The 24,503-nt window shown below is 43.7% G+C and overlaps 1 protein-coding gene across 5 annotated transcripts in view; it reads left to right on the forward strand.

Moving 5' to 3' along the window:
* Positions 1-16,836, forward strand: part of PWWP2B (PWWP domain containing 2B) — a 32,970-nt gene extending 16,134 nt beyond the window's left edge. For all 5 annotated transcript variants that reach the window (XM_083616967.1, XM_083616964.1, XM_083616966.1 and 2 more), the window contains 2 exons: positions 6,278-7,922; positions 16,252-16,836. In XM_083616967.1, the coding sequence (XP_083473093.1) occupies positions 6,278-7,904 (1,627 nt within the window). In that variant the 3' untranslated portion in view covers positions 7,905-7,922; positions 16,252-16,836. The remainder of the gene's footprint in view (positions 1-6,277; positions 7,923-16,251) is intronic.
* The last annotated feature ends 7,667 nt before the right edge of the window (positions 16,837-24,503 follow it).

Genomic DNA, 24,503 nt, shown 5'->3' on the forward strand with positions numbered 1-24,503 from the left:
CTTGCGTACTTTTCTTTGCGCCCATCAAGGTTGACTAGAAATTTTGCAAAAGCAGCTTTGCATCCCTGGGGAGTTTGTGGAAGCTAGGTATCATTGATTCAAAAAGAACCCAAGTGCCAACATTAGGGCTTTTTGTGGTTTGTTTGTTTTTTTTTAAAATGACCTTGCACTTGAGGCCATATAATGTATCTTAGTAGACTAATTTCCAGGTGGCACTTTTATGGAGACCTGTGACCCATGTTACATGCAAATCTTTTCCCCAGGCACAGAAACGGCACTCTGGAGTGCTATTGCTGCCTGGATTTGACCCCTAAATTGCAGACCTGAGTACAAAGTGGTTGGTGCAGTCTCCCACGCAAGAGAGCTGAGTCTTCAAAAGCTGGCTGCCAATATTACTTCAGTCTCCCCTGCGCTAGACTTCAGTCAGCCAAATGTTGTGCTGGCCTCTTTTCTGGTGTCCTGCTGCTATTGTAACAGCTCGGGAGTTCTTTGCTGTAACATATATATACTTTCTGTATACAGTGGTACCTCAGGTTAAGTACTTAATTCGTTCTGGAGGTCCGTTCTGCCGTGCCACTGCCGCGCGATTTCTGTTCTCATCCTGAAGCAAAGTTCTTAACCCGAGGTACTATTTCTGGGTTCGCGGAGTCTGTAACCTGAAGCGGATGTAACCCAAGGTACTGCTGTATATGGATTGATTGTAGAAATATAAATGAGAATGGTAAATACTTGATTTAGGCCTGCAACTGGACCAAAGACATTTTGATAGCTCTCTGAAATATAGATTCATCAAAAATGAGTAGAAACATGATTTCTGAAACAAGAGGAATGCTTTTTTAAAAAAAATGATGTACACATGCTGAGTGTCTGGCTAGGACTGGGCAGACCTGGGTTCAAATCCTTATTATGTTGTCTAGCCACCTGGATGATCTTGGCTAGTTCATCACTGCTCATACTGACCTACTTCACAGAGTTGACATGGGGATAAAATGGGTGGAGAACAATGTATGCTTCCCTGAAATTCTGGGGGAAAGGTGGTGTGTAAGTGTAAGCAAAATAATAAATCTTTGAGTCCCTCCTTTGTGAGTGAGAAATAAAAATGCTTCCCTTCAAGATTACATGCAACCATGTACCTTTTTCGTGGATTAAGCCCCCCCCCCAATTAATTGACTGATCAATTAAGTAGAAGCAAGTGAAAACAGCATGCTCTTTAATTCTGTGATTTAAGCTTAGAGCTTTTCCAGTTAAACTGGAATTCGGGAGGAGTGGCAGAGTGAATTAAAAGAACAATAAAGGATTGGATCAGGAAATGCCATCTCAACCTTGTTCCACGAATTCATTTGATTATGTGTACATAGCCTAAGATCTGCAACATGTACAGATTTCCATGTGATCAGTAATCTGCAATTTCTTAGGGTTCTAGGTCATTCAGAGAGAGCCATGCCTGTACAAGTGCTGTACACATGCATGCATGTGTAGACAATTGGGAGAACGAACTGAAGCCAGGAACAGGGACAGCCATTGCGATCCTGATTCTCTTCACCTCCCTATTTGTTTTGAGATTGCTTTGTATTAAATTGAACAATGTTTTGCACTGTTTGGGAGTTGGGGGCTTGTCTCTCTGTGTTTGTTGGCTTTGGCTCTAAGAGGTTTGAACCCTTGGGCAGTTCCACCAGACATAGTGAAGTGAAATTAATTTCAAACAGGCCACCTCCTGACTTGAGCATTTTGGATCCCGGTCAGATAATTTCCTGTAGAAATTTAGGCACATGATGGCCTCTCGCCTCTGCAAGGACAAAGGACCTGTGAAGGTGATCTGCCCTTGGAGGCCAATGGCTTCTGATGGGATTCCTGAATGTTCTTGTGGATTTGCTGGCAATCCTGTCTAACTCTGTTCACTCTCTGGAATAGAGGTAGATTGCGTGGTTGATATGATCCTGCCCTCTTCCACTATGCAGAGCACTGAGAACTTGGTATGTACAACTGAACTGCAGTTACATTATAAAAGCATGACTTTAGTTTTCTCTTTGTTCTGCGCTGCTTTTTAGAATAGTGTTTTTGTATTTTGTCCTTCTGTTGCACTGTGCATGGCTCAGAGATTGTTAGTTATTGGTTGGCTGAAGAAATTGCAATAAGTCAATGATTCCTTTAACTTATTACAACCAGAGTGGCGGCCATTTTGGAAGCCACTTGGGACGAAGGTGGAACATGAAGGAAGATGGTACATGGTGTTCGGTTGAGGAGCTTCTGAGTAAAAGGTTAGATGGTGACTCACCATCTCTAAAAGAAAATTAGTCAGTTGGTCACATTTAGGCCACATCCCAAACTAAAGAACATTGTAATTTGGCCATATTTACAACATCCCACCTGCCCTCCTACCTTTGCACCTAAACCTTTGACATTTAACGTGAAACAGGAAGGCCTTCAAAGAGGGAACTTTTAGAGCAAGACGAGTTGCCAAATGAGAAAATTAATGGGTTTAGAGCAATTGGAAATGCCACACATTCTGGCTGCTTAAATCTCATTTGTAGGCCTATGTATATTAATAATTTGGTGGTTAATGGGCAGAATAATTATATATATATTTGTTTCGTTTTTTAACTTCAGGGCAAAAGTAGAAGTTATATTCAGATCCATGCCATGCACAGATTATAGAGTACAGTGGTACCTCGGAAGTCGAATCCGTTCCGGAAGTCTTTTCGAATTCCAAAACGTTTGGAAACCAAGGCACGGCTTCTGACTGGCCATAGGAAGCTCCTGCAGCCAATCGGAAGCCGCGTAAGCTGCATTAGATGTTCGGGTTCCAAAGAACGTTTGGAAACCGGAACACTCACTTCTAGGTTTGCTGTGTTTGGGAGTCAAGGCCTTCGACTTGCAAGGCGTTTGACTTGCAAGGTACGACTGTACAGTGGTACCTCAGGTTACATACGCTTCAGGTTACAGACTCCGCTAACCCAGAAATAGTGCTTCAGGTTAAGAACTTTGCTTCAGGATAAGAACAGAAATCGTGCTCTGGCGGCGCGGCAGCAGCAGGAGGCCCCATGAGCTAAAGTGGTGCTTCAAGTTAAGAACAGTTTCAGGTTAAGTACGGACCTCCAGAACAAATTAAGTACTTAACCCGAGGTACCACTGTATATGGGTTTGCACCAGGCTGTTGAAAATCCTAACTTTCATTATATCGTTTCTTTAACTCCTTTAACTTATCATTGTAGGCTTTTAACATCCATGCCATTTCAGCTTTGGGGATGGCAAGAGGTTCCTTTTGGGCAGTTTGACACAATTTGATACCCCCAAAGCCCCCTGCTCCCTGCTATGGCACTGTGCTGTTCAGGAAGGACTCTTGACCATTCAGAGAGGCTTTGGGTGGGTTGTAGGGGGACAGGAGAGAGGTGAAAGAGGAGTTTACTTGGTCTTCAGATCCAAGTTGCAGGCAACAGTTGCCACCAACCTACTGAACACTAAACACTTTTACCCTAATCCTCCTTGATGCCTTTAAAACCCGCCTTCTCCTCAAGCGGATGAGATAACTGACCAGCTGCTTTAAAATAAATTTTTCGTCTCTAAGCATTTTTCTGACCTTCATCAAAAGCCTGCTTTCTAAACAAATATTCAGCAGTCTCGGTTGCTTCAAGCTCTTGCTTGCTTATTAAGGGCTTTACTTGAAAGAAGATTATACCAAAAAAAGGTTTATTTTATAAGCCTTATTTTCAACAGTCTGGGTTTATTTCCTGTGGGCTAATCTAGTCTAAATGTGGGGGAGGTGAGCGACATCAAATAGACAAAGGTATGTTTTTCATTCTAATGAAACGGACCCATGTTTGTCCATCCTCAGTTTACTCATTAATGATATGATATAAACAGGAATTGCATTTTAAAAGGATGGGTATCCGGAATGTAGAGCATGAGCTGAAATGACTGTTGCCCTTACTTCTTCCCCATTGTCTTCATAAATCACAAAGAGAAAACACCCATTCCTCTTAGGATGGTACTTATGACCCTCTTGCTGCTCCCATGATGCTGAAATAGTGGGGAGAGAACACCGCCGTCACTCAGATTTGGCTTTGTGATGGTGCCACTTGGCCATTGAGGTTGGCCTATATAATGCCTTTGCTCTGATTTGGCTTCAGAAGTCAGAGCTTACTGCCCTCAAGACTGGTGAGGGCAGCAAATTGCACCAGGTCTGTGGTCCTAGCAGCAGCAGCAGCAACAACAAACAGGCCACAGAAAAGAGAAGTAAGGTTCAATTTCTGTGTCTTCTCCCCGATCCTCCTCTAACATCCCAATCTACCTGTCGCCTTTTGAGCCAGAGAGTTCACTAGAAAACTTTCTGCTCCACCCTTACGTGGCCTGAGAACAGCTAGTTCATTTCTTTCAGGTGCAATATAATTTACAAACTTCAGGATTCCTCATGGGAGCTGAGTAACAGGAAAAGAGCCAGTATGTTCCTTGGGAACCAGTTACTCAGAAATGCTGGGGCACCTAGAAGAACAACTGGTTAATTGCTTGTGTAATGAGTAATGAGTTTTGTGTCTGGTGCAGAAAGCCCATCATCAAATTAATGCCCCAATAAATAAGATGTCACAGTCCTTGCTGTCTTCAGTTTATAAGCCTTTGTCTTAATGGGTCTGTTTTTTTGTACCTATATATGTAACCTCAACAATCTTCACTCTTCACTCTTGCTTCTTTCTCCACATTGTTTTGTATGTGTGAGCATGCTTCACCACAGGTTGGAATTCTTCATATGCAGTTTGTCCCTACACTTGAGTAGGTCCCTGGCAGAGACACATGCCCGACTGGCATGTTCTCTCCCTCCTGGTCGATCGTTCGGGAGCTTCAAAAGCTTTCTTCAGCCCGAACATCACAGCGACTGATGCGAACAGACACCGGCACACTTAGGGATCCGCAGAGTTTGCACACCTTGCGTGACAGACCTCAGCAACTCAGCATTTTGGCTAATCTACTTTATTTACATATAAACACACACGGAGCACTGCAACATGGCTCCCTCTCTCTCTAGCATCAGACAGCAAAGAGAAAAAGAACAAAGGACAATAGTCCCACTTCACGGAACACAGTAACACAAACGTCCTGTCTCCGTCACTTCCCACTCTGTGAAGTCAAAACATATACCGTCATGTAATAAACAACAATCCCATGACTGCAATCATGGAGCAGGAATTCTAACAAGTAGTAGCTTTGTCACCTGGCACCATAATGACTGCTGTGTGAAGAGGACCGCTTTTCCTTGAGAGTTCCCAAGCAACGCTAAGGGGGTTTTTTTGGGGGGGGAAGGCCCACAGCATAAGTGTCTATCTTGAGAACTTGATGGCTATGCGCAATTCACCCTTCCTGCGTTGTGCTTGCTTTTCATTGGAACTTTTTAGTGTGCGACACATGGTGTTCAAAATTAGCCAGGCGCATTTTGCACCTAACTATTGTCCACTTGCAACCAAGTGAAGATGCCTAGGTGCTAGGATGTTCCCTGACATTTCCACCATCTGGAGGTGCATTCCTGGGGATAATTGGATCTTGACTGTTTTCACACGCTAATACCCCATCCTGTAGAATTCTATCAGTTATATTTTATCTGCACAATCAAGAGTGAATTTCAGGAACCAAAATGCTTTTTCTGTTCTGGCTGAGCAGGAGCAGTGAAAAATATTATAGTTAACTATTATAGCTTGTCTTCACTTACCCCACCCCACTGCCCTGCTCACAGTTGTGAAGAATATTCATAATGTTATGTATGGTCCATGTCACCATTAAGAAAAAAGAGGTAGGAATTGGCTAACATATATGTAGACTGTCCTTGGATAAAGTGACTTTTCTTTAAGTTCTCAAAGCTCTTAACCAACTCAAGCTTGTCATCTGAACTAGCCAGATGTTACAGTTGGTCCATCATTTGAAAAATAAGACTTTAGAGCTGCCGGGCCCCAAAATGGTAACTAGACATTCCACTTTGGCAACTATAACCTAGGAACCATTTGGCTCCTAGCTTATATACCTGAGTTTCTAACACTGGCCACACAAGAGGAATCTTTAGCACATAGCTTTGCTTGGGCTCTCCATGCAAAGAGCAAAACTACCTTTCTAAAGCGGAAGGTGATATTCTTCAGAGTTGTAAGATAAGAAGGACGCTTTCAAATTCTGCTGTGTAGAAATATTTTCAAACTGTTCTCTCTGTAATTTTTAGGGATGGTTAAATTGATTCTCATCTTGTGTTTCTCTCTTTCCCCTCCCCCACCTTTTATTTTGTTCCCTACCCACGTTGCTCTAGGTCTGGGTTGTTTTGTGTTCCACCAGCTTCGTTACCAAAGACAGATGAGCCTCTGGATAAAACTTGCACTAACGGGACGTCTGAAGACAGGCAGTCCATACAGCTGGAGACTGGGCAGTGGCCTTTGGACGAAAAGCCTTCCAAAGTCAACGGCGAGGAACAAGTCCCCCCTCTCTTGCCTCCACCACCATCGGGCAATGTTCTTCCTTACCCTCCCTATTTTGAGGGAGCCCCCTTCCCCCCTCCGTTGTGGCTAAGGTGCTCATATAATCAGTGGGTGCCTCAGCCCCCTCCAAGGACTATAAAAAGGACAAAGCGACGCTTGTCCCGCAACAGAGACCCTGGCCGGCTCATCATGAGCACCATTAGGCTGAGACCTAGGCGAGTGCTCTGTGAGAAGTGCAAGAACACCCTGAGCCCAGAGGAGGGGAACAAGGCCAGGCAGAACACAAAAACCAGGAGGAAGCTGAGCATCGAGGACAAGGAGCAAAAGAAGCACAGCGAGTCCGACTATGGAGAGAAAAGGGGCAAAAGAGAAAAGCGGGAAGAGGAGAAGTTCCCCAGGGAGTTGATCCACCGGACTCCGGTTATAAAAATATCTTACAGCACCCCACAAGGTAAAGGGGAGGTGGTGAAAATCCCCTCCCGGGTTCATGGCTCAGGGAAGCTGTTTTGTCCTCAGAGCAGAGGGGAGGACCAAGAGGAGACCAGAGACTCGGAAGAGGATCGGGAAACCAAATGTTTTGTGGAGAAGTCTGCAGGCGGTCAGCTTGCTTCCATTCCAAAGTTAAAGTTAACCAGGCCTGTGCATTCCAGTGCAGATGTTCCACCTCCCAAGATCAGGCTGAAACCCCATCGGATCAACGAAGGGGACAACGTTTCAATTTACAAAGCGGAACTTATCGACCAGATGAATGTCCTTCCCGGTCACAGAGAGTCTCGTGCTGCTTCTTTTTATACCGATGAGTCTGCGGATAGAAGTTTGGCCGAGATGTCTTCAGGGAGCTCCTGTGAAGACGACGACTTCAAAAGGTTCCCCCAAGGTAAAGATGGACACGATAACTTGGCTTTCCTTATGAATTACCGTAAGAGGAAAGCGGATTCTTCTAGCTTATCGGTGTGTAGCAATGACAGCCTAGACGAATCCAAATCTTCTAGCTCGGAAGTAACATCGCCAGACATGTGTGACTTTTTACCTGGTGACGATGCGTCCGTCTCTTCGTCCTCGAAAGATGAGCGAAAGATTGTGCCCCCATTAACAGTTAGACTGCACACGCAAAGTGTCGCAAAGTGTATCACTGAAGATGGAAGGACTATTTCAGTCGGGGATATCGTTTGGGGCAAAATCCATGGCTTCCCCTGGTGGCCGGCCCGTGTGCTCGACATAAACGTCAGCCAGAAGGAGAATGGAGACCCTTCCTGGCAAGAAGCAAAAGTTTCATGGTTTGGTTCTCCAACGACATCTTTCTTGTCTCTCTCAAAACTCTCCCCTTTCTCTGAATATTTCAAACTGCGATTTAATCGTAAGAAGAAAGGGATGTATCGGAAAGCTATAACAGAAGCTGCCAAGGCAGTGGAACATCTGACCCCAGAAATAAGAGACCTCTTAACGCAGTTTGAAACATAATTTTGGCTTCAGTTGCAGGTAAGTGCATTTGGGAGACGGCACGTGCATTACACAAGCTGATTTAAGCACCTGTGTGATTGGAGTTTGTTTTTCAGAGTTTTTAAAAGTGAGAGGGATGGACTGCTTCAGTGGGAATTAATCAAAGGGGCTGCACAGCACACTATTAAAAGTGTGTGCATTTTTGGGGTATCTTGCACTGTGATATAAAAGTTTGGGTATATTAAGGGCATAGTCTTGGTCACTACCAAGTCACCCCAGAGTATCTTTTCCATCTTTTGAAATGTGACTGGAAAGTTTGGAGTTAGAGCTTTTTTTGGAGGAAGGGGTGTTAAGTCATCATTTATTAGAGAGCTTGCCAAATACCCTTATAGAAAGACAACTGTAAATTGGTCTTGTTCCTCGTGACAAATAAGAACTTGAGAAAAACTTCCCAGATCAGCCAAAGGCCTCTGTAGTGCAGCGTCTTGTTTTCACACTGGCCAATGAGATGCTGACAGGAAGCCTGCAAGCAGAACCTGAACACACAACAGCACTCCATACAAATTGCTTTGTATTGATGAGATGCATATGATAGAAAATATAATTTAGGGAATTCCTCTGTGTGGCCTGGAGTGTTTAGTTTGGGGTCTTTTTTAAACAATGACAAGTAGGAATGAATTTGTAGTGGAAAGTACCATCTAGATACCCTGTATTTCTGTGGTATCATCATCATCATCATCATCATCATCATCATCATCATCAATAAACTATTTTTCTGTGGGGTAGCTTTTTCCTCAAAACTTCATGAAATTGTGCTCACACACTTGGGGGGGGCACACTAATGGTGCTCCCCCACCCAGCTCATGCCTCCATGTAGACACTTGCCTGCCTGTCTCATTCCTGCCCTCTGTTATATTCTTTGCTATAGTAAGGATTGCTAATCCTTTAGCTTGTCAGAGCTTGTTACTTGCTTCCTTTTTTGAAATCCGGGTAGAGAAAACCTGAATACTGGATGTTCGTAGACCATCTATATCGCACAACACTGTTTCCTGCAGTTTGAGAAATGCAGGCGATCTTGGGTGTAATCTGCTGTCTGTTAGCTCCAACTTTGTTTAAAAGATGCAACATTTGGAATGTGCTGGCAGGACCTGCACAATGCTTGATTTCTCACATGAGGTGTTGGAGACCAGGCTTGCTTAGAAATAAGACCATCTATCCTGGAAGCCCTGTTTATAAAGCCTGAAAACGTGAGAGTCAGTGGTGTCAATTCCATGGTGAATGAAAGGGAGTTGGCACATGCTCATTGCATTCCTCTTCATCATTTTTTTACATGCTACAGGTTTTGACCCTGGTAATGAAAACAGATTCTGGGAAACCAAGCTGCCATTTTGGAAGGGACTTCTATGCCCTTATTTCCCCCCCCACCTTGGGTCTCTTCCTGTTCTCCACCTTCGTACTCATCCTGCTGCCATGGCTTGTTATTTCTCTTCAGCAGCTGTCCATTGTTGCCAGAATTTCGGTTGTGATTTCAGAATAAATTGTTCCAAACCACCTAAGCAGATCTCTGCAAACTAAATTCCCATCAGGGTGTGCATTATTATTAATGCAGAATTTGGGCTTGGTTTTCATGCATTTTTTTCTTAATCCATTTTATATTCTGGCCCCAAACATACTTAACCAAGGGGCTACAGAGAATACTATATTGTTTTTTTCATCATTTCTCACTTCAGTCATTGGCTCTGCAAGTCTACATTACCTGTTAAAAAAGAAAAAAGGACGGTGTATGTGTGTGTGTGTCCTTATCCTCCTACATCGTATATTTGCTAAATGGCCAACATTAAATGGCTGCTATGAAATATTTCTATAAAATTGTGTCAAAAAGAGATTTTTATATATTATGTATCCTGTTGGAGACGCTTCTTAGCCTCTCTCTTTTTTCTCATTCTTTCAGCATATCTTCCAAAATACTTTTTTTCAGAAATAAACTTAGTGAATAAACTTAGGGGAAATGTAGTCTGCTCGATTAAAAAAATTAAAAAATCTCTGAGTGGTATACAAATATTTTCAATTTTATTTGTACACCACTTATATGGACTGTTGCAATCCATTTAAAGGCAAAGGTAAAACCAGCAACTTCTTAAAATGGATATTGGTAATTAAATTATACGTCTGGGTCGGCACATTCACTGTGAGCATTAGGTGAGTACACTTGAGGATTCCCCTGCCACCAGCCTATCTAACCTAACATGCAAAATGGCTGGAGCTTTGCTGCAGTAATTGGGGATTGTGCCTATTTATGGTTTTTCCCCCCTACCTGTGGCATCTGGAAACTGATTTCTAAGCCATAGGCATTGCTCTTGAGCCATGTGGGTCTCTGCAATTCTCTCTTGCTTCCCCTTCCACCTAATGCACAGACCGTATTTTGCAGCTTCTTGGTGCATTAGCTGCCAGGCAACAGGCAGATAGCAGCTGGTTCATCCTGTCGGCTAGTTTTCTTCATAGCTTCCTCAGCATAAAGAATATGGCTCTGTGGTTCAGCAAGGATTTCTCTGCCCAAAGCAATCCAATTTATTTGAGGTACATGTTAAAGTTCCCCCTTCCTCTTTTGTGTCTAGCCGAATTAGACCAGGTTTCTCAAGGTAGGAATAGTAACAGCTGGGAACTGTAACGTTTGGGCAGAATGGCAAACTCCAGGTTGGGAAAAATAAATATAAGGTAGGAAAAGGGGTACTTAACCCCACCTCCTGGCTTCTCACCCAGCGTTCAAAACTCCCATTGTTCTAGGCGCGTTTTGCGACAGGGAATTTCATCAATGCGAGCAGTTTCTGAGCTCTGGGCACAATACTGCGCCTAAGATTTCAGATTAAAACTGCTGGAAGGAAAAGAGGAGCCTTTTCTGCCTCCTTACTTCCAGCCACTCTTTGAAGACTAGAGAAGGGACCCTCATAAGAATATTAAGGGGGGTTAGGCAGGGGTTGCATGCCTTTGTTTTTTATAGTCTTCAGATGAGGACTAGACCATGTGAAAAATGAACATAGGATGTTAGCTGCAGTTCATTCATTTTCAGCTTTGTATTCTTGTTATAAAAATGTGCCTAGGCACTTGGTTGTGGCGCCCATAACCTAGGTTTAAGGTGCCGTTTAGGTCCTAGCTTTCATATCTCAGTTTCTAACACGATTCTCACCCCCACCCTATGGAGAGAGAAATTGTGGGGGTGATGCAAGTATGTGGGCAGGGTGCAATCGTCCCATCCACAGGGTTGTTCTCACACATCCCTGCTGAAGTCATCCTGTAAGCAGCCTGATTCTGCGCAGGTTGACTCTGATGTAACTTCTGCTTTGCTCAGTGAGCTTTCTTCCACTAGCTTCTAGGTGAAAGTCACCATTGATTTTTTTTTCTTTAAAAAGAAAATCAAATCTATCCACAACCACAGCAGCTCCTGAAGGAAGTGAAGAGGGGAAAGCATTGCTGTGGAACCTGCTTTAGATGGGATGGCTTCACTTTGTAGGAGCTTCAGCTTCTGAACAGCAGTTAATCTGTTATGCTTTGGTATTTGGGCTTTATCTGAAGAAGATAACCACCCCTCTAGCAGCTTTCTCTCTTTCAGTCACTGAATGCAACCAAAGGCCCCAACTTCATCATCCGCTGTGCCTCCCCCTACCCCCCACCCCGCCCAGAAAAATCATCTCTTCCTTTTGTTCTCTAGCTTGAGTTATCTCAGATCTGTAAAACTTTGCTGGTCAACTCTTTTGTTCAGCCAAACCAGTCAATTCAGCAAAAACCATTCCCTCAGAAATTGTTTCCAGGGCTACCGCAGATGACCAAGAGTTGGATGGAGAAAATAGGTGTCTGTGTGAAAGGGGGGAATGAACAACTCTGCTGGATGAATGCAAGGAAATTGAGGAAGTTCCAGAGGAGATCACTTCATGTAAATTGAAGGGCTTCTCTTCTTAGTGAAGGCTGGGCCTCTGACCGCATATCTTAATTCTAAGGGATTTTCTCTAACTGCAGGCAGTAATAGTGCTGAAATAAAAGTGCTAATGTAATTTGGTTTTTTTATCACCCCCCCCCCCCGTGTAGAGCGCTATTGTTGTAGGGGATCAGATGCAGTTGTTTCAAACTGGTTTTCACGCGATAAGACTGGAAAGAAAATGCTTAGTGGGAAGTCAGGGTAATAACTGCAGTTATCTGACCTAGAAATAGATAATCTATGATGACCAGCTGCACTCTGGTAGTGTGGAGCCCTGCTGTTAATCAGCCACTAAATGTAATGTGTAGCTGTCAGAGACTAATAAGAATGCAGCGGCTAATAAGAATGCAGGGCTGCATAACGAGGAAAGGCCAATTAGTGTTTTAGCAGGTGGCCAAACAAAATTTATGGTCGACTGATTTGGCGTTTGGTTTTTGTTTTTGCAATCTTGGTCACAGATCTGCAGTCATTGAATAAGATGCTTGCGAGAAGTGCAAGCTTTCTTCTATTATAGCCCTATGATTTCCCCCCCTCCTTCCCTTTTGGTGCTCTATAGCATTGCCAATATGACACCAACATACGATGGCCTCTGTGCTGGTGGAGCTTTTGTCCTGTTTCCATATTTCTGAGGATAGAACCCTGTACTAGCTTACATGGGGGCAAGTCCAATTGAACTCAGTGAGGCCTACTTCTAAGTAGATATTATAGGATTGCACTGTCAGAAATGTTCTTAGTTTGGGTTGTCTTTTCTTTTCTTTTTTTTAAAGCAGTGCTACTCCTGTCTAGCTTTTGGGATCGTGAGAAAGTAATACAAGTGAGATGAGTGAAATCGAAGTTGTCAAGACAAAAAGCCTGGTTTCCTTGAGGAGATAAATCAGTGATCTTGGCTTTATTGGGTGGGTAGCTGGGGGGTTACAAATGCCCATGCTGAAGTTCATTAAGAAACAAAAATAATGGGAATTGTTGAAGAGAGATACTGTCATTGTCCCTTGACAATGGGTCATCTAGTAAAGATAAAGGACCCATGGACGGTTAAGTCCAATCAAAGGTGACTATGGGGTTGCGGCGCTCATCTCGTTTTCAGGCCAAGGGAGCCGGCGTTTGTCCACAGGCCGCTTTCTGGGTCATGTGGCCAGCATGACTAAACCACTTCTGGCACAATGTAACACCATGATGGAAACCAGAACACACAGAAATGCAGTTTACCTTCCCACCACAGTGGTACCTATCTTCCTACTTGCACTGGCATGCTCTTGAACTGCTAGGTTGGCAGGAGCTGGGACAGAGCAACAGGAGCTCACCCCATTGCGGGGATTTGAACTGCTGACCTTCTGATTGGCAAGTCCAAGAGGTTCAGTGGTTTATACCACAGCACCACCACTCTCTCCTCATCTAGTCCAACCCCCTGTAGTGCAGGAATCTCAGCTACAGCATCCATAAGAGATGGCCATCCAGCCTCTGCTTAAAAACACCCAAGGAACCCATCAGTGAGCAAGGTGTTCCTTGTTGTGCCCTTGTGGCTTGAACTGGAGCATGCTGGGCAGCTTGGAGAGTATGAAGAGAGCATGGAGAGTATGAACTAGAGTGCATCTGGCAGTCTAGCTCTGCTGTAGCGCATTGCAGGAAAAGATTGGTAAAAGTAAGCAAGCTGTCAGCCAAAGACGTTTCTCTGCTATCGCTGGTCCTTCTCACTGAGGAACCTGATAAGTTTCCAAAAAGCCATTGGGTTCTCTGGGAAACAGTTTAGAAAACCAAGCTCTGAAGCGTAGGTACATATTGCTAAACACAGCTAGCCTTGGAGAGTCTCATGTGACTTGTATGTTCTCTGTGGCCACAGTTTTTCTTTATGTATTTGGTCCAGAACTCAGTAAGTATTTTGTGTGATTTACGGTGCAAGTGCAGTTGATGTGCTCCAAGCTTGTTGGATCTTCTTCGTTCTTGGTGGTGGTTGTTTCACTACAAACCCAAGGTCCACTAACCAGAACAGCTCAGCATTTGGAATCAAGGAATAGGATTCCTCTGAGTTCAGCCCAGGAAACTTGTTTTCGGCACCAGAATGGAACTTGCAGTCCTTTGACACAGAAAACCCACTCCTCTTTTTCTCCTAAGATTTCGTTGTTTCAGCAGTCTAATTTAGAGAGTGGGATCCTTTTTGTTGTTGCTTTAACAACTGGGAGTTAGCTCACCTACTGCAAATCTACCTTCTGCCAGTCCCTGATTTAGTAATGTAATTATTCTTTTCTTGGGTTTTTTTTATTATAAACTGAAATGAATCATGAACTCTGGGGCTAGATTTCTTTTTCTTTTTAGAAGTGGTGTTATCTGGTGTATCTTGCAGCCGCAGGGCTTGTCTCCAAGAATATGGTCACCCAAAATTGTTCTTTTGTTGTCAAAAACAATGGTCTTTAGCTTTTGATTGTAATATTTGGACTCGATCCATCTCTGTGGATTTATGAAAGAGGCACTTGTTTCAGGAAGAAACCTCTTTACTTAAGGCATCAAAAATGTAGAGTTATTTTTTAAACTTCTGTAGATGTTGAAAAGCTGGGGAAAGTTATATAATCACGAGTATATGTATCATCATTTATTCATCATTCAGTCTCAGGATGGGTTAAAATAATTTAAGACAAAATGTTCAAACAGATCCAAACATCCCTAAAATCAGCTCTTAAGAGATACAGATGTTTTGTGGTTGGACACTGGACAACCTCAGCAACAACGAAAGGCAAAATGAAAATTCAGTGGCCACTGGTTCTAAAAGGAGTACATTGTTGTGATTATTTTAATTTTTTTATTTCTATTCCCCCCTCCCACTTCCTCCCAAAAGAGTTCAGGGTGGCAAACACAGCAGTGATTAAACAATACAATAAAAAAACAAAATAAGAACATCTAAAAACAATTAAAATCATGTAAAACAATCACATACTAACGATTTCAAGGTTGCCAGGAACAGTATCTCTCAGCCATCAAATGCTTGGGTAGACAGAAATGTTTTTAATTTTTTCAACATTTTGACAAATTTAATTCCATTTCTAAAGCAGCAGGTGTGTCTGGCAAGAATTATTCCACTATTAAGGTAACTTCATCCTAAGTGTTTTGAAGGCTTCTTTTCAGTTGTCAATACAAGCTGATATTGCATGTGAGGATTACCGTAACTTACTTCGATGCGTGTGCTGCTACTGCTTCCTTTTTGTGAAATTCTCGAAAAATAAGAAATCTCTATTACTCTACAGTGTAAATTCTTTCCGGAAATGGATCTTGTCAGCTCTCCCTCCCTGTTTCTCAAGCTGGTTATGCTTTAAAATTCCAAAGTATTTAATATATTATAAAGTATGTTATGTGCATTTTGTTCTGTTCCTAACAAACAGCACAATTCTGTATTGGTTTACTCAAAAATAAGTCCCGTTGAAATCAATAGGGGTTTCTCCTAGGTAAGTAGGTATGTGATTGCAGCCTTATTTGTGATGTGGTGTGCTGCAAAACATGCTCAGCATTGCTCAGTAAAACAAATCTTCAAATGGGAGATAGACGATCCGGCCTCCTCCAGATATTGTTGTGTCTGCAGTTCCCTTCCGCCTCAGACCGCTTGGCCATCGGGACTGTTGGAAATTGTGGTCTAGTAACATTTGAATGGCACCGGATTGCCTAACCCGATATAAAAATGAATGACTGGAAGAAATATGTGTCAACTTACCAGTGTAAGCAGAGAGGGAGGGGAGAGTTTTTGAGGGACTGCATCATGGGACAGGGAATGCTAAGGGCCAAAGTCGTGTCTGTCATAGGGCTGGATTGACAGACGGATCTTCAAGCATGTTTGCAGATGTATAACAAAATCTGAAGTAATACATGCAAAGAGCAGACGGCCTGTGTTCATGTGTCACACTAAACCAGGGAAGAGGCACCTGTGGCTCTTCAGATATTGCTGGACTAAGCATGACTAAGCCGCATCTGGCGAACCAGAGCAGCACACGGAAACGCCGTTTTCCTTCCAGCCGGAGCGGTACCTATTTATCTACTTGCACTTTGATGTGCTTTCGAACTGCTAGGTTGGCAGGAGCTGGGACCGAGCAACGGGAGCTCACCCCGTCGCGGGGATTCGAACCGCCAACCTTCTGATTGGCAAGTCCTAGGCTCTGTGGTTTAACCCACAGCACCACCCACGTCCCACCCACAACCCACTGTAGTGTGTGGTTTTTTCGTTTAGCGATGGTTCTTCCTTTAGACTGAGCAGCTTGTAGAGTCCCTGTGCCTTCTTCTCAAGTTTGCTGCGACCAATTTAGACTGTGAAGTCCCGCGCTATATTTGGACCGGTGGCTGCGTGTACATTTCTGGTGACAATTCTGGTTTGAGTGCACAGTGCCACTTTCAGTAACCTCTCCCTTTTTCACTTTCTTCAAGGTAACAGAAGATAAGACCACAGCTGTCCTAGAGTTTCACAAAGTCTGTAAACATCCTGACACACACTTCCCTGGGAGAATCTTAAGGTTTCCGTGCTCGTGGCAGCAGGATGAGTTTTTGGACTGGCCCACAGCTCATAATCTGTGAAAGTTATAACAAGCACCTGGACTGCTTAGTAAAAAGCCCTCTACGGGCTAGTCTGACCAAAAGTCACAAAGCTACTTAACGCGAGAGAAGCAACCTTGGCGAGTGCTGTTTCAGTGGACTTGGGGGGAAATGAAATACAACACCTCGGAATGTATTTATTACCTATGAAATGTTAGCTACTCTTGATAATTCCCCTGTTCCTCTCCCCCTTCCCCTACATGCGCACAAACACAAAAACACACACACACTGCTGCTTCTGCTGCTTCTATGTAACAAGATCTCTCTCACACACTCTTGTTTTTGATTTTAACACCACAAAACTGTTTACTCCTATTATGTACACTTCTGCAAGGGAAATGCAATAGAATGGAACCGGTGTAGTCTTAAGTTAAAAATGGACTCACTTTTGCGTCTATTAAACTTCGGAAAAATAAGCAACGCATCATCCCTGGGTGGCTTTTATTCAAAACAACAGGCCATGGCCTCCTTTGCCAGCTTTTGCATGTGGAATCTTGCCAAGCTTCCCTTCTCATCATAGCTTTGGCCGTCCCAAGTAAAGAGCTAGACCAGGGTGGTGGGGAACCTGAAGCCTTCCAGATGAGGGCCTGGATAGCTCAGTTGGTTAGAGCATGGTGCTGAAAACACAAGGGTTGCAGGTTCAATTCCCATATGGGACAGCTGCGTATTCCTGCATTGCAGGGGGTTGGACTAAATAATAATAATAATAATAATAATAATAATAATAAAATTTATTTGTATCCCGCAGCTAACATCATAAAAACAATACAATAAGCAGAAAAACAGACATCAATTAATTAAAAAACATCTTAAAATTAATTCAGACAAGTTAGTTAAAATCCAGGCAGGTGGCAGTTATCAGGGTGGAATTGAGAGTGGTTAATAATTGACTAGATGATCCTTGCCAACAAAGGTCCGTATAGTTAAAGCCATGGTTTTCCCAGTAGTGATGTATGGAAGTGAGAGCTGGACCATAAAGAAGGCTGATCGCCGAAGAATTGATGCTTTTGAATTATGGTGCTGGAGGAGACTCTTGAGAGTCCCATGGACTGCAAGAAGATCAAACCTCTCCATTCTTAAGGAAATCAGCCCTGAGTGCTCACTGGAAGGACAGATTGTGAAGCTGAGGCTCCAATACTTTGGCCACCTCATGAGAAGAGAAGACTCCCTGGAAAAGACCCTGATGTTGGGAAAGATGGAGGGCACAAGGAGAAGGGGACGACAGAGGACAAGATGGTTGGACAGTGTTCTCGAAGCTACCAGCATGAGTTTGACCAAACTACGGGAGGCAGTGGAAGACAGGAGTGCCTGGCGTGCTCTGGTCCATGGGTTCACAAAGAGTCGGACACGACTAAACAACAACAACAACAGATGATCCTCAGGGTCCCTTCCAACTCTATAATTCTATGTAGTCATACTGTACCTTTCATGAGCCAAGTGATCAGGGCTGTGAGGGGAGTTGTGGTCCACCAGCACCTGCAGGTTCCCCATCCCTGAGCTAGGACATCTGAGCCCTTTAAATTTTTATGTGCCCGAGGCTCCTCTTTAGATTGTGGTTTCCCTACATGTAATTTTATCTGTAGAGATGTCTTGTTGTAGTTTAACATCTGTGTCTTCCGCATGATATAGGCATGCATCCATCTATGCAGTCTATATTTAGCCATTGCTGCTTTTTGGCTTCACCCAGGGACAGTGCTCTGTGCAAACACTGGAAATGCACAGAAAAGGGTGGATTGCTGCAGAGGCAGGCATGGTAAGCACATCATACATTCAGCTTTCAGAAACTTCTGATGACCAATGCACACTTCTATTTCCTCCTGTATAATGTGTTCCTCATCACTTCATTCTTGCACCTAAAAGGTCTGCTTTACAGATGGTTCTGCACCAATTCCCCATTCTGAGAGTCTCCTTGACTGGAAGGAGGCAAGCCCACAACCTGTGGCTGCTGCATCTCTGGGAAAGGCAATCCTCCTTTGACTGTGAGTAATTCTTCTGTCTCTTTCAGGAGCAATTAAATGATCTGGTCATTTGCAAACAATAGAATTGCTTGCCCTTGGAGTAGGTGACGCATTGGGGATAGCTGTTTGCAGCCTTACCAGGAAGTAAGTAAGCCCCACTTACTTACTCGGAAGGCTTACTTCTGAATAGACATGTGTAGCATTGCAATGTGTCAGTAACTTAATGTCCTTGCCCACACAGGGCTGTAGCTAGGGGGTGGTGAGGAAGGCCCCTGCCAGGGGCACAGGCGAGGGGGCCCGCCCCACAAAATCGGCTAAAAATATGTCTATAAATAAAAATATTGATTATTGCCTCATAGTGAAAGGTTTTTAATAGAGGGTCTTTATTTGATATGTGTGAGGTAAAGTGCATGAGGAATTGAATGGGTGGGTGGGTTGGAGGAGAGGTGGAAAGAAGAGCTAAGTTGTCCGTGGCTAGGGGGCGCAATCTGGACAGTTCTGCCAGGGGCACAAGATGACCTAGTTACGACTCTGTGTCCACATGCTGCATAGTTTTGGGAAAATACTGGTTTGAAGGCTGCCAAACATATTTAAAACCTCAGAAGGAAGAATCCATGGGTTCTGGAACCACTTGTGGCTCACGTGCAAAGTTGCATTAGGATTTGAAAGAGGTATCTCTTTCATTGATGTATATTAACTGACATCTGCGTTTTTGGAATCCAGCTCTGGTGTGTACAGTATTAAGTTTTCAGAACCGCCTGTTCTTTTGCTGGCAGGGAATGCTGCTTGAGCAAGCAGCCTGGTCTCTGGAAATAGCGTTCCGGGGGGAAAAAAGTCAATTTTTAAAACTCTGAAGGGAATGGTAAAAAAGACTCAAATCTATTGTGGGTTATAAAAGCTATAGACACTGTGTTCCATTTTGGCAAATGGTGCAAAATGTACTTCTTCCCCACCCACCTGACTGTGATGCCATGTAGGTGTTGCACGCCATCTCAATCTCCAAGCTGTGTAAGATCCGAAGGGTCCAGGGTTTGTGTTTCCTTTAAGAATGAGTGAATGACTGTGGGGTCTTTATGATATATGGTTTGTTTACACATATATACAACCTGAGCCTAGGATAGAGGGGCTCAAAGCATTAACACCCCAAAAAGGTCTGACTTCTCCCATAGCCACAGCCTTGGATCCCAGCAGAAATTAGGCCTCTCTCTTTCTCCCTCTCTGCCTTTCCAGCCCAATACTTTTGCATCCATCTTCTAGCTTGCATCACTCAGGCCTACAGCCTACCGCACCCCAAACTCATAGTGTAAGATCAGCCTGAATATGAAGATATCCTGGTCAAATTAAGTTAAATGCCATCTTGCAGAAGCTTGGAAGTCGAGAGGTGCGCAAACAGGCTGCAGAAATATTTGCTCAGCTGAGTAAACTTTCCCAGCTGCTCAAGTTCTGACAAACTGAAGTTATTTTTTTTTAAAAGAAGAAGGTTGGAAACAGGTTGGTTTCTGAAGTCTTCCAAGTGCTTTAAGACTTTCAGAGAAACTTTACATTACTGGGTTGTTAATAATTCCAGAAAGGTTTATGAAACTTGACATGGTGTTCATGTAAATAGACCTTAGGTTGCTTGGAAGTGAACTAAACGCGTCTCAATACTTTTTATATTCCCCTTCCCCATGGGAGTGACCTTGGAGCACACAAAAATCTAATATGTGAACTGCCAACAATTCCTGTGGCCTCTGAATCTGGAAAAATGGATTGGCTTCACTGCAGGAAATATTACTGATGACATCTTGTCTGCGCTTGGCACATTACATTTCCCCCATGTCCTCATGAATGGCCAAGATTGCTCTTTAAGACGTTCTGTATTGTGCAAACCTGTCCCCTTATTTATTTATTTTTAAATCATGTAATTTTATTGTAAATGTTTTGCTTTATGCTTCTCAAGGCAGAGTCTGTACTGTTTACGATGGTGATTATTACAACCATTGATTCTATACTTGAATTTTGCATTTCATGGGTTCCACAGATCAAAACGAAATAGGGGTAGGAATGGTACAAGGCTTCCATACTGCCTCTTTTCCATCTTTCTGTGTCCCTATCTGATCCCTCCATGGCCTGACTGTAAAAATCACACAATTTCTTGAAGGTACAGGTAGGTAAAGCGACTATCGACGCAGAGAAAGGGTCTCGTTTCTCTTCCAACATAATGATAATTTAAGGGACGCTGTTCAGCCTGTGAAAATGAGAAATCCTTCCCTTACAGCTCACAGAAAGGGGTTTGGCTATGCGATCACTGTTTTGGCACAATATTTGTGTCCCTTTTGGGTTTCTTTAAAAAAGGAAAACTGGATTGTTAGACCACAGTGTATGAAAGCCATGTTGGAAAGAACAGCCAACAGGACCCCTATCAATTTTCCCCTATCCTGCTGCGAAAGAACAAAAACGAGTGGTGTGAAGTATGTGTTAGTGTTACATATGTTCAGGTAAAACAGAAATTCATATGAGAAAAGAGGCATTTTATTTTCTAAATATGTTTCAGACAGAGGAAGGAGGCCCACCTTTCAGTCTTTCTCTTGGAACACTGGATCAGTAATTTGAGAGCTAGGACTGGACAACACACAATAAAATCCTCCCCATGTGCTTTAATGGTTATTGGCAGCGTGTCTCACCAAGGAACTGATATAGTAGCTAGATGATAAGATTTTGGGGCTAATAATTAACATATATTCAAAGGGCATGCCTGAGGAAGAAACTCTTTGGCAGAATTATTTCTATACCACTCTTCAAATTTATGTGCATTTCTTGATACATCTTTATATTCAGATTATTTGAGCCAGGTTCATATATTAAAAAAATGCAAAATAGGTGTGTGTGTGTATATATACATTGTGAGTAATTCTGATCACTTTAAAGAGAGAGACTGGGCTGAACTTGTTTTCTACACTTCCCATCACAGGCATCTGCACCCACCCCTCCCCAATGAGCCATAATCCCCATATTCTCAACTTTCACATAGAAGAAAGAACAAGTTTCTAACATGTAGAGCCTGAAATATGAGACAAAATGAACAGGTACTATTCTCCCTAATTTCCCTGTCCCCCTTCAATGTTCCACTTTGTCCCTGCTCCCCTGAAAAATACTTCCCACTTTTAGGCTAGCACCAGTTGTATCCATTCCCCCAGGCTTCACCCAACAACGGTTTCACATTATTTTATTTTACAATTTTTTTGTATCCTGACATTCCTCCAAGGAGTGTCCATAGTTATCTCCCTCTCTTGGCACTGCAGCAGTCCATGAGGAAGGATGGCTGAGAGACCAGGGTGCAACTGGAGATTTGAACCTATGTCTTCCTTGTCCTACTGACCAAAGTGTGGAGGGACTTGGGAGCCTCCAGAAGTTGCTGGACTCCCCCCCCCCCCCATCAGCCCTAAGCAGCATGGCCAGTGATGAGGGATCCTGGGAGTTGTATTCCAGCAATGGGCAGCACCTGCCCTAACCACTACATTGGCTCCAAAGAAAACTCGCCTGCTTGCTCAACCAGTTTTTGTGATCCAGGGAAGCCAAGACTCAGCAAAGCTCTTCCTTTAAGAGCAGCAAGCCTTGCTTGTAGCAGCTGCATTTTGCTGAAGCAAAAGGAGGACGTATCCATTGACCCTTAACTACCTACAGCTGTCGTTCAATTTGCACAACTTAGTTCTAAAAGGGGAGAAGCCACCTTTTGTTTTCATAGGGAAATCCTGGCTTGACGTGGCAAAACCCCCGGGTAATAAAAATTCATGATTTCAGCATGCCTGCTTCAGGTGTATCATTTGTAATGATGCCGCTGCTGCATTTTGGCCAGGTTCTCATGTGTTTCGGAGGGATCGGTAGCTTGTGTTGCTTGAACTTGGGAAACGGGTCAGTTCACACATCATGGAGATTTAGATGTGTAGTTTTGACTCAATGGCTTGCTTAAGAATGAAAGAAGTGCCTTGCTGGATCAAATCAAAGGCCTATCTAGTCCAGCTGAGGAGATTTCACCCCTCCCATATCCAAGAATCTCCTGATGATCTCTGCTGATTCTCCAGAGAGGAGGAGGAGTGTTCTGCTCTCTATTTATTCCACTCCAGCACCACATCAAAGAGTCAGTCAGTCAGTCAGTGTGTTGGAGAGAGAGAGACTGAGTGTTAGAGATTGTGTGTATAGATAAGGTTGCTGCTAAGAGCAGTGAAGTGTAGCATTCATTTATGCTTAGACCTCTGTATATAGAAGCTCTGTATATAGTTGTAAAATAGTTGTAGATAGAATAAAGAAGATATTCTACAGAGCTGCTCTCCAAGTCATTTATACTCTGCTATACTCTGCTAGACTCTGCTGTGCGACGACTGTCTTCTTGTTGGAGTGAATCCGGTGCTCACAACTCTAAGCTGTGAGTCCACAGCACTTTGACCTGTTCCTGTGCAGAAGGTGGTCTCTGGAAGTGCTACCCAGCTCGCCTAGCCCAGTCGGGGCTGAAGTGTATGAGTCCAGTTAGTGGCACTGGCTCAAGGGCGATGCTGACACCAGCATCTGCTTCTCACAGTGGCCAACCGGATGCCTGAGGAAAGCCCTCAGGCAGCACCATTAGTGCTGCTGCTCTATCAGCTTAGGTTTCCCCAGCCACTCTGGGCGGCTTCCAGCAGTGTGTGTGTGTGTGTGTGTGTGTGTGTGTGTATATATATATATATATATATATATATATATATATATATATATATATATATATATAATGTCAGACATTAAAAACTTCCCTGATGTCTTCTAAAAGTCAGATAGTTGTTTATTTCCTTGACATCTGATGGGAGGGCGTTCCATACGGTGGGCGCTACTGCCGAGAAGGCCCTCTGCCTGTTTCGCTGTAACTTTACTTCTTGCAGTGTGTGAACCACCAGAAGACCCTCGGAGGAGGACCTCAGTGTCTGGGCTGAACGATGGAGGTGGAGACGCTTCTTCAGGTATACTGGGCCGAGGCCATTTAGGGCTTTAAAAGTCAGTGCCAACACTTTGAATTGTGCTTGGAAACATACTGGGAGCCAGTGAAGAACCTTTAGGACCAGTGTTATATGGTTTTGATGACCACTGCCAGTCTAGCTGCCACATTCTGGGTTAGTTGTAGTTTCCGAGTTGCCTTCAAAAGTAGTCCCACGTAGAGTGCATTGCAGTAATCCAAGCGGGAGATAACCAGAGCATGCACCACTGTGGTGAGACAGTCTCTGGGCAGGTAGGGTCTCTCCACCTGTGATTCCCAGCAACTGGTATTCAGAGGCATACTAAAATAGCTCAGTCAGCAGAGCATGACTCTTAATTCCAGGGTTGTGGGTTCGAGCCCCACATTGGGAGAAATATTTCTGCATTGCAGGGGGCTGGACTAGATGACCCCTGTGGCCCCTTCCAACTCTACAATTCGATGATTCAAGTGCTTGGCCTTTGTTTGGAAGCCACACATGCTGCAGACTGCTGCCATTTTCCTCGTAGGGAAAGATGCGGCCACATGCAGCCAACTTTGCAGCTGCTGCTGCTCTGGTTAACCTCTGGCCCACTGAAAGTACTGATTCTGATCTTTTAACACCCTTTGCAGCCTGGAGGGTAGCAAACTTTAAAGCATGTTTCTTTGCGTAAATTCTGGCATTGAGATAATCTGTTAGGGGTGCCGCTATGCCTTCCATCTTTATGAGAGATTAAAACAGCAGCAGCGGCAAGGAGTAAGTCTTTTACAACTCCAGCCCTAGGGCTGTGGGATGACTGCTACGTGTATAAATGCACATCTCTCTTGCCCTTGAGGTGGTGGTGGGGAAGGTGTTTATTTGTAAAGGCATCTAGATAGGCTACAAGAGGGTTGGCATGCTTGCTAGATGGGATGTTAAAAGGGCTATAGTCTCCCCCCCTCCATTACTCTAACTGAAACTGACAATATACTGTACATGGGGGGATCTAATGTGAAACCAGTGGAACAAGTTAATTGTGAAGTCAAACGGCCTGTTGCTTTCAGTGGGACAAGTCCCAGCCAATTTTAAGTGAATTAGGGTTCAAAATGTTATTTTGTGTTTTGTTTTGTTTTTAAAAGTTTTTATTGGTTGCTGTTGGGAGTAGAGAAGTTTGTTTTAAATAAAATGCTCT

Source organism: Podarcis filfolensis, assembly GCF_964270895.1.
Source record: "Podarcis filfolensis genome assembly, chromosome: 5".
NCBI lineage: Eukaryota > Metazoa > Chordata > Lepidosauria > Squamata > Lacertidae > Podarcis > Podarcis filfolensis.